This window comes from Botrytis porri (genome assembly GCF_014898465.1).
Source record: "Botrytis porri strain MUCL 3234 chromosome Unknown BPOR_008, whole genome shotgun sequence".
NCBI classification, from domain to species: Eukaryota; Fungi; Ascomycota; class Leotiomycetes; order Helotiales; family Sclerotiniaceae; genus Botrytis; species Botrytis porri.
The window spans coordinates 195,271-206,291 of NW_024066082.1; the positions used below are offsets into that span (position 1 = coordinate 195,271).

Below are 11,021 nucleotides of genomic sequence, written 5' to 3' on the forward strand. Positions count from 1 at the left end.
TTGCATTTCAATTTCACTTCAATATTTACTGAGATATCACATATACATATATAATGAAACCATCAAGTCAGTCAAAACCCAGTCACCACCCCACAAATACATAAAGAGAAGGTTAAGCTATATCTCTTTGCTATTCAACTATCATTGAAGAACAGGCTAGCTAGCTATGTATTATCCATGCTGGTATGATATAACCTAAGTGAGGAGAACTCGCCATCATATCGCGGCACACATCGCATCTTATTGTGATCGATGAAAAAATCGGCCGTGTCCTCTGCAGAGGATATCTCATGTAAATATGCTTTCAAGCAAAAACACCTCATTGGATCGAAATAAGAAGAAACTCGCTGGTGAAAAGCTTTTGGAATATTATCGTGTCTTCGCCCCCCGCTCACTAGAAATCTAAGAAATCATCTGGCCGTAAAAATCATGGTCGTGAAATTCGTGTCGTGAATTGCGAGAAACTCAATGCTGTCTACCCATCATCGCAAACAAAAGGCTAAATCATGTCGAGCTCGTATCGTGATCGTAAGATCGTGCTTGAAGTATCGAAAATCTCTCCGTTGTTGTTGTTGCTGCTGCATGCCTATAACTTCACGCTTCAAATCTCCAGCAATTCTTGTTTTTGTGCTGTCAAAGACCCCGCAGCTTCATTTGCCCTTTCACCTCCATTCAAATCACCCTCAACTTCCTTCAAAATACTGCCAACAACCTCTTCTCGATATCCCATACTAACCCCCTCCATCCCATCTTCACGCTCAACAAATTCGACATTACCCTCTTCATCAAAAACATCCCCCTTACATGAACATCCGTATTCTTCTCTGAATTCTCGGACACTCATCCCCTCCAATTTTACTAAGGCTTTCCTAGCTGCTCCTACCCTAGCATATCTCATACTTTCGGCAGTGGCAGTTGATACTACCTTATTATGCACAATGACGCCACAAATCACAACGTTCTTTCTACCATCCTCTCCAGGTACTTCCTTACTGACTGGTGCCCAGTCTTCACATCCCATGTTCTTTTGCAAGAAATTTGTTAAGAAAGTGGTTGGATGCTTGTTAGCATAGGTATCATAAATGCTCATATCATCAAAGTACCATCTAATATGCATTTCAAAGAATTTTTCAACTTCATCGTAGTCATACTCAGAGTCGACAAAAATGACACCAACGAATGCTTCTACGATATCAGGAAGACATTTAGGAGGTTGACGAACGGCGATCCAATAATCACGAGCGTAATCATCTTCTGCTTTACCAGCTCTCTTTGCGTCTGCTTTGGCTTGAATGAGGGCTTCATTGATATCTGAGGAATAATCTGCAATCATTTTTTGGACTTGAGAATCGAGTGTCAGAAGATGTTTATGGAAGCCTAATTTAACACAAAGAGCTCCAAGAAATTGGTTGGATACCATAGCCATCTTGTGCTCAGTGAGCCACTGAGGATCTTTGGTTGGATGATTGTGAAAAAGGAAGTTGACACATGCCATATCGAGCAGCGAATCACCCAAAAATTCGAGACGTTGATAACAAGGAATTTGTTCGTAGATGAACAAGTATGCCGGATGGATGAAAGCTGATCTTAACAGGCGTGGGTGCTTAAAATGATATGGATGTTTCGACTCAACTTGTCTTGCCATATCAATTTGTGCAGCTGTAGCTACGGCAGTTTGCCATTTTGGTTTCTCATACAATCTGTAATAATCAGACCATACAACAGCATTGTGGTTGTCACTATTGACGACTTCGGTAACGGCACGAACTGCATTATCCATGGATTTGCTTTCGTGATGACTTAGTAAAGCAGCGCCAATCATTGCTTCACAAACATCTGCAACTGACTTATCACCGAGCTTGTGGGTATTTGGTGCCGTGGCTGTCTTTCCTCTTAATAACTCGGGACCTTCGGGATACCAAGCACGTCGGTTGAAGGCTGCTGACCGAATGTATTTGTAAAGCTCCAGTTTCAAAGCCGTGTTGAACAGATTTTTGTTGCAAATCAGACACATACGATCAACATGGTAACGAAATTCGTCACTATCAGGGTTCAGACCGTATAGGGATATTGATGTTCCCATCTTCAGGAAACAATCCCCAAGAAACTCCAATCGTTCATAATTGTTGCCCATTCCTCTTTGAAAGTTTGTTTGTTCCTCACCATGCTCTCCAGAATTGTCGGAATCTTTGGTAACAGCTTCGAGCGCAAGATCAGGACGAATGTCAAGATGTAATAAGTCAGTTACTTCAAGAGCAATGAGATATGATTCAACTCGATGAATGATAGCAGGCAAAAGATAAGCCATTGCAACCACAGTAGTTGGAAGAGGCGATACCTTTAACGGTTCCAGAATAACAAAACACTTCTTTGAAGTCTCGACCTCTCCTCCATCAAACTCATCAAGTAAATTTCTTCGAAGTGAAATGTAGGTTGCTTCAACAACAGGCTGTTCTTCATCAAAAGTTCGTCTTGTTCTAGCTTTTGCCCAGAGACTACAACTATACTCCATGATATTACTATTGTTCTTTCTAGCTCCGTTCCTGGGGGCTGTATTTGGTGGGACTGGATCTAATGGTTTGTATTCTTTTGTGATACCAACGGACCACAATTTCCGAGATCCATCAAAAGGATCAGTTATAAATTTGTCCTTGAAATAATCATCGGGCTTTCCTAACCATGGCTTGTGCTCCCATGGTTTATCGGCTTGCTTGTTCTCAAAATCTTGGACATATTCAACTGTCTCCCAATCAATTATTGACATTGGGATTTGTGATTTCCAGTCGACGATGGTGTTCCGGCAGTTGACAGGAACTATAAAGTAGGGCATACTATCGGGGTCTGATTTGTAGGCTTTACTGAACACATCTTGGAATAAACATAGGGTGAACATATTGACTTGGTCAAGCATGTTTCCTTCGAGCGTAATTGAGGAAGCGAGAGGTACGCACGAGACTGGAGAGTTTCGTCCTCCTCCGAAATGAAGAACAAATTCTGGCAAATCAGGCAAGGGAGATCTTGTCAGCAAGCCCAAGGGTTGAGATACTTTGTCAAGACTATCTGGAGCTTTGAGAGACAAGACGGTCATATAAAATATGCCTTGTTTCCCCTTGGAAGACCATAAAGTTGGTTTAGTCTGCATATCATAAGCTTCTCGCTTTTTTCCATCCACAGCCAAAAGTGCATTTCTCATCATGTGTGCCGATTTTTTGAATGTAGAAAGTAGGTAGTCGTTGATGTACCCTTTCTGATGCAGAATAACACACGTTTCAAAGGCTGCGGAGCATTTGGCCACTTGCTTGGTTGTTGCTGGTCGACCAATTGCTCCACGAATAGGTGCTTCTTCTGGTAAGATGACCTCACAAATAAATTGCTTATCAACAGTTGTGACGACATAATCCACCCGAAGAACCGACTCTGGGGCTCGAGGAAGTGAGTCGACGAAGGCGGATAGGACTGTTAAACTCATTCTATAAGTAAGCTTTGCGTCACTATTTGGAACAGAGTAGATTCGGTGGCTTCGTTCCTTCTTAAGGAAGTAATCCATATTGAAATTGTTTCCGGTCAATTTCCTATCTTCTGGAAGTGCAGAAGCAAAAAGCTTTAGCATTTTCTCATGCTTCAAAACCTCTTTGATTGTACGAATCTGTTCCTCGTTGTGGTTCTCTACCATGTGGTAATACCTTGAGTTGACATGCCTAGCACGACCTCTGGATTGAATGTACTGAATGACTGTATTGTACAAATCGAATCTTACAACGAGGTTACAGTCAGGAATGTCGAGACCTTCTTCAGCAACTGATGTTGCGATAAGGCAGTTGATTTTGCCATTGCGGAAATCATGCATGGTGAGGGTTTGCGATCTAAAGGTGATGTGCATTTCTCCGGCTGAAGCAGACGTAGTACCAACCTGTAAGAGTGTTATAAATTATATTCAGTGAATAGAATCAGTTACATACCAGCGGTGCAACCTTTAAAAATGGTGTACCGGCTTCAGGTGTGGAGAGGAGCGAGGCTAGAAGGCGTGCGGTATATCTTTCTCTGACAAACACAATACACTTGTCATTGGTGGGCCGCTGGAAACGATCTTTGAGGATACTTAGAAGAGCGACCACTTTGGTAGATAAATTGTTCGAATAGTGAAACTTTGTTGTAAGATCATCAGATAATCTTGATGCAAAGTGAGGTGGCTCGAAAGTGTGATTTTTGACAATGGATTTGGCTTCTTCAAGTTGTTCCTTGCGCTTCTCTAGCACTTCAAGTGGCTCCTGGACTCTTTTCTTATGATGAGCCTGCTCCGTCTTTGCTTGTAGTTTCTTAGACTCTTCTTCCTGAAGACAGAAAGTCCAGATCTGGTCAACACACCAAGATCCTAGAGTCCTACTAGCTTCTGTCCCGAATACAAATGGCTTCCGAAAGATAGGATTGTCCTTTAGAAGCGGGAGCATTTGAAGATAAAGAGGAGTATTAAATTTCGGGCCCAACGGATCATAGTAGGCAATAGTCTCAGGTTTGCCTTTGATTGAGTATTGCAGCAAGCTGGGATCTTCTGCAGTGCAAATTTGACTCTGTAACAGACCTTCGAGTTCCTCAGCAGCTTTCTTGACATTATCTCTAGCATCTACAGGTGATGCTGTCATCCCAAATATCTTAGGCAGAGCGAAATCTTTTCCCGTGTCATTGCGATAAAAATCCTTAATAATCCTGGCATAAGGATGATCCTTCTTTGCATGGTGGGCTTCATCGAAAATTAGCAGATTTATTTGAGCCATTGTAACAAACGAATGGTGCAAGCATTGACGTAAAATTTCTGCAGTGCAGACAATGACCATGTTCGCATCCATTCGTTTCTTCCACTTTATGTGATCGGACAGATCAGTTCCCGTAAGCCCGCAGATCATGTCTGTTGGCTGATTGAGATTGTTTCTGAGTACCGAGTGTTGTTGGTGACAAAGGGTCACAGAATCAACCTTGTTTAAATGTTAGAGTTGATCTATCAAGTATTATGACAGACTTACCAAGAAGAATGAAACACGATGAGGCTTGCCAATAGCTCTATCTTCAAGCTCTTGGTCTATGATCCACCGAAGTAAGAGAACTGCAATGAATGTTTTGCCAGACCCTGAAAATATTAGCTAGATTGAAACGAAAAGAACGACCCAAGAAGAGCTTACCTGTATCAAGCACAGCTATAATGTTCTGTTTCTTTGCCTTTTCAAATAATTCAAGTTGATAGTCCCTGGGGCTTTCTATAATATGCTGTTTTTCTGCCTGGTCTATCAACCACCGAGTAGACTGAATCGCTTCATCATTCGCATGTGAAATCTTTTCCGTCTTTGGCTGTTTATTAGCTTCCTTGAGAAAAATGTCAAATATGGCAGCATTCTTTTGCTTTCGTGCCGAGATACGTTTAATATCGGGGATGGCTTGGTTCATGTCCTCTTCCTCTTCCTCTTCCCCATCCTCTTCGACAACAGGCAGATCTTTTTGGTTGGAACCTTGACTATTGTCTAGAACTCTATCATTTGTGTTCGAATTATCAAGAGAAGAGGAAGGTGTATCGTCAACCTGGTGACTTGCTTGATGCAAAGGCAGCCTAAGCTCTGCGAAGACATCATCGGTTGTTCTTGTAGCAAGTGCAAATGGTGCAGGGACTTGGTTGATTGGCGACAAATTAGCAGAATGTTTCTCCAGAGATGGTGAATCAAGCTGTAAAGAAATGTTTCCAGAAGGAATTTCGTTTCCAGAATTAAATGGTACAACAACGGGAGAACCTGCCTCGTCATTTTTGGCGTGTAGAGGGACTCCAGGATCTGGCATCTTAGAGCTTTTGGCTGAATTAGGGGCGATTATTGCAGACTGCTGTGCAGGAACCAAGTCAATGACCTGTTGAGGACCCAGTTAGCCAATACGGAGAGTCTGAATACATAGAACTAACCGTCGTCGCAACCACATCCGCATGGTGAGGACCTTGTGACAACACCATCTCCGCGGTCTCAGCAAGGAAAGGTTTATCAAAGGTATTGGCTTGAGGTATACCTATTTTGGAAACCTCTTGAAAGCCTTCGCACTGGTGAGTATTGATTATAGCTTGTTTGAGTATCTGTGAATTGAGACCTTTTGGGTTTTCGATAGGAGAAGGAGTCCAATTTCCCTTCAACCCCTCTGTTGTGCGGGGCAAACTTGAAGAAGGAAAAGGATTCAATGATAAGAACGCGGTTGAACTGAAATTGAGTTTTGAGGCGTGAATTTGGGCGAGGTTTTTAGCTTTGGGAATTTCCTCTTTTGGCAAATCCTGCTTTGGGGGAGTGAATTGGATAAGATCAGGACTTGAAGATCTTGAAGACTCCTCTGGTAAACTTGCTTCGGGCAATGGTATAGTCGTGTTAGCAATCGGCGTGGAGAGGCCTTGCCCTAAATTAGTGAAAGATTGTTGAGCAAACAAACTCGAAGCTTGAAATGAACGAGAAGATTTATTAAAGAGTGGTCTCTCTGACTTCCTTAAGGGAGGTCCAAAGATAAATTCCACTTTGCTATCAGGTGAAAGAGGAAGAGAACTTTTGGCATCACCTTGATTGCCTTTTGAAGTTGATTGCAATTGGGTAGAACGAGAAGATAGGGAAGCCTTTTTGAGACAACCACTGTTGACATCTACTATAGCATTTCCATTGCCATTTGCAGAAGGTATATTATCTCGAATTGTATACTGAGTGACAGAAGAAGACAAGAGTTCAGATGGAATGGCAGTAACAACATCATCAAATGATAAAAGGTCCTCTTCGTCTAAAGGAGCTATTTCTTTTCTTCCTGCTTGTTGATTTCTATTAGTTTCCATTGTTAATGCTGTAGAATTGTTTGATGTTGCATTCATGCACCTCTCCCAGCGCATGCTGCAGGGTGGGATGAGGTCTATAGTGCAACACTGGTAGGCCGAAGTCAAAATATAGAAATGATGAACAAGAAAACAGGAAAAGAGGAAAGAGGCAGGAAAAGCGCAACTACACTGTTAAGGGATAAGGAGAGGGTTTTCAAGATGCAATAGATATTTGCAGAGTGATGAGAGGTGAGAGGTGAGAGGAATTGAATTCTTGCTGTCTGGTTGTGATATTGAGAAGAAGTGAATTTCCCCTCCATGATAACCTTAATCAAGACTTTTTGCTGCTGATAAGTTTCTTATCATCTGTGGGGCGTCATTCACTTGTGGCTGAAATATGCTAAAGATCTTTCCCCCGATTTAGAAAGAATGAAGATATATAAATTGTAGCAAAGAATCGTATAACGAAAGCGCGACTGTTGTTACCCGATTAAGCTATTCTTTGAGATTCATCTACTATGTAGAGTGCCTACCAGGTAGATTTACTTACCTATTGTGGAGAAATTTGTTACAGATCTGCCAAATTTGATCAAATCAGGAAGGCGGTCTGACATCCATCGGAGGCGGCCGCATTTCTCCAGCAATTTTGGGCTTTACAGCTAATCCCCCACTACAACACCACACTGTTGCCCTGAAGCTCTCCCAAATTATTCATCGTATACCTAGTATCTCCCGACTACCCCCAAATCCGCAGATATCCTTGGAATTAACTTGAGTATGGCAGATAGTTCTCTCAAAACCCTCTTCAGTTCAGCAGAGCGCCAAAGACTTGCTATTGAATCATCATGGGATACAAATACAGAAAAATATCAGGACGATGTTGCGAGTGCGCTCACTGCATACCAAGAATGTCGGCAGCTTGCAGATAGACTTGCATTATTCAGCCCAAACGAAACTTTGGAAGATATCAATTCTAGTGATATACAGTATGTTCATACGCATGGATTTAGGGCAGTAAGCTGATGACCCTGTTTAGATATTTGGTCATTCCTTACAGGATCGCAGATTTGGGTCAACGTCTTTCCACAAATACTATTGATCGAAAAGTAATTTTGCAAGAGGCAAAAAAATGTTATGAAGCATTTTTAACTCAACTAGGATATTATGAGATGCTATCTACTGCAGAAAAGAAGTTGTATGCTGAATATCAAGAATCGCCATCTACGTTCTCAACCATTTCCACCACAGATCCAACTGCAAGAAGGAATGCAAAAATCGCAAATTTTAAGATGGAGAAGGAACTTAAAAAGAAGCTGGATGTATGTGTCGCCGGCTTACGCAGAGTTTATTCTATGCCGAGCAGCCCTCATACATATCTTCTGATTTGGTGCAACATGCTAACAATTGTAGTTTCTGGCAGCAAATCCAGCCTATCTACAAAACGACGAAGACGCCATTCGCGAATTAGAAATTGCTAAACTATCCTTGTGTTCGCACAATGCCTTTCAATCACTCGAATCCATCAACCGCGAACTCGAGATCTTGGCTATGGCACCTGTGGGACCACAAGTTCCCCAAGGTCAGCAATCAGATAACAGAGAACGAATTGGAGGTTTACGTGGACCAGACGCAGGATACTCGGATCGCTTGGATATGAGAGATATAACTACAAATAACAAAGGGCCAATCTTGAGTACCGGAGGGAAGCCATTACGGCCATTTACTCTGCTAGAAAGTAGACAAGCATTACAAAAGGGTGTATTCAGACCAGGGCATAATCTACCAACCATGACGATAGATGAATATCTGGAAGAAGAGAGAGCGAGAGGTGGTATAATTGAGGGCGGTGGAGAGGCAAGTGGTATTATACCTGAGATTGATCCTGATGATTTTGAGAAAATGGACGAGGAGACCGAAAAGGCTAGAAGGTGGGATGAATTTACAGAGGATAACCCAAAGTAAGTTGGAGCTTTTCCAGTTTTAGGAATACACACTAATGATGTCTCTAGGGGCGCTGGAAATACCTTAAATAGAGGATAGGCTAATGATTAATGAATGTGATACCAGTTGGGCTAGGCATCGATACCTCTGTTTCCATCTTACTGCCAGGCGGAGATATTGGTAAAATGTGCATCCGCTGTCGGTTTGTAATCACATACAGTTTCATGCTGGATTATGCAGTTCTGACATGCAAGTAAGCTTCAAATTAAACTTCGATCCGAGTTCTATCTGCAAAGCTGTCAAATTCGACCGCAATACACGTTCAATTACCAAAAGCCTGTCATTAAGCAACCTCGTCATCACATCACGCGCGTTACTCATTTGCTGGTCAAAAAGCTCATCACATTTCGTGTAACCTTGGGCATCCATATCAGCTTGCCATCTTAATCGTGGCCCTTTAACATTCATCTACCATTCCCATCGTCCTCGGTCGTGCATTCATTGATCCGGACTAGACGACTATCCTATGTGTTGGACAAATGCTAACCACACAGATCAAGGAACATTCCGGAGTGCAGTCGTGAACTGTCCATCTTATAATTCATGGGCACTCATTAAAACTGAAGTACTGCGTGCCTGCTTCAATTATGTTCAAGGCCTATAGGATGCATTCATAGTCCTCGAATTCTTAACGATAAACTAACCAATAGGAATCACCACCGAACACGACGGTACTCGGCGGACATCTAAGACCTAAATAAAAGCTCCCGCCACTGGGCGACATTGTAGGCTGAGCTAAGGTCGAATGTAGATCACGTCCACCACGACTATAATATTACGAGCTATTCAACGATCTCACGAAGAAAAGTATCTATTTATCTGGTTACAAAAACCAGTATCATGTGTTTATATATGCCGAAGGAAGCATAAAAAGAATGGAGGATTAGCACCAACATTTTTCAGAATGCGCTGCATTACCAATAAAGGTTCCTGTCATTAAGTACCCCCCTGGTTGACGTTACAGCGTTCGCTTCGGCACCTCGAAGGCGTCAATCGATAGCCTTACCTTACATTGTAGTAACGGCAAAATTTGGTCCGCCACTGGAGACTGGAAGGCTATCATACGATAGAGTAGATTGGTTCAAATGGGACGGATTCAGCTTTAATCCCGCCTTTATTATTCAACGATTCAATAATGCACTTAAGAACCAACGTTTGGTTGTGTATAGCAGTCCTACCATTTGTTGTTATCGTACCTCAACTACAACCCTTGTCGAAAGAAGAGGAAGGAATCTACTGCGGTCACTCATTTTCTATCAATCCCGATGACCGGGAATATTGTGGGCAATGTAACCTCAGCACCAGAAGCGAGCATGCGCATGCGATTCCATCCGGATTAAATGTCCTGCTCCGTATAATGCTGAGCACCCCCCTCAACACCAAGAGCCGCGACTTGCCCTCAACGTTTCAATGTTTCATGCTTGCTGCATGCTTTTACTTCTCGTATTTGATATTTTCTGACCATCTTGTACACCACTTCATCGATTTGGTTTGTGGGCTTTATCAAATGGATGTACTGCGCATGCTGACAGCTGGGGTGCTAAAGCGAATGTTTCAAGTAGATTACCGCGTTTGTTTTCAGATGGAATCGTTTCTATCGCTATCGGAAAGCAATCCAAGTGCGAATACCGAGAGTCATCATTTGTAGAAGAAAGTGATACGATAGCCAAATGCAAGGTATTCTAGTGCTTACCATGATGCATTGAGGTATCACAACTTCACAAGCAGTCTAACACGCAAGCAATTGATGCAATCAAACTACTGCAGCCAGAAATAATAGGGTTACAGTGTAGACCCGCCCCGTATCCACCCACCACGTTTATTCCTTATTCGTCGCTATTACGAGGATGCATGATTGGCATATTTAATCCTTCCCACTGAGGTTAACCCTTTGGAAAGATCGACAGGACATTTCTCTCGTATCTTGTTGGTAAAGAATCTTTCTTACTGGCTAACAAGACTCAATCATGGATCATATGTCGGTCCCAACGTGGGGGTAATTGAGAGCTCATTGGTGGGGGGAACTGAAGCTTGAGCAGTAAGCGCTTGTGGGGACACTGGGGAGGAACCATCAACTCGGGAGGGAGGGTGAAAGTGGAAAATGTGCCAAGCATGGTCTAAGGTGGATGTCACCCTCTTAGTGTAAGAAGCACAGCTTGAAGATGGTGTGCCGCAGGATCGAATGGTATATGTAGGTGCCCCCGTT

At 42.6% G+C, this 11,021-nt stretch overlaps 2 protein-coding genes across 2 annotated transcripts; one reads left to right on the forward strand and one right to left on the reverse strand.

The window, feature by feature from the left end:
* Positions 1-601: 601 nt before the first annotated feature.
* EAF01_006230 (uncharacterized protein) lies at positions 602-6,835 on the reverse strand (the record flags this gene model as incomplete). Its single annotated transcript, XM_038914484.1, has 5 exons — positions 602-3,910; positions 3,960-4,970; positions 5,019-5,122; positions 5,175-5,886; positions 5,939-6,835. 5 exons carry the CDS (start codon positions 6,833-6,835, stop codon positions 602-604), a joined length of 6,033 nt encoding a protein of 2,010 aa, XP_038769439.1.
* Positions 6,836-7,494: 659 nt separating this feature from the next.
* On the forward strand, positions 7,495-9,627 carry EAF01_006231 (uncharacterized protein). Its single transcript, XM_038914485.1, has 5 exons — positions 7,495-7,800; positions 7,851-8,133; positions 8,225-8,772; positions 8,824-8,957; positions 9,014-9,627. Exons 1-4 carry the CDS (start codon positions 7,592-7,594, stop codon positions 8,852-8,854), a joined length of 1,071 nt encoding a protein of 356 aa, XP_038769440.1. The 5' UTR covers positions 7,495-7,591; the 3' UTR covers positions 8,855-8,957; positions 9,014-9,627.
* Positions 9,628-11,021: the final 1,394 nt, after the last annotated feature.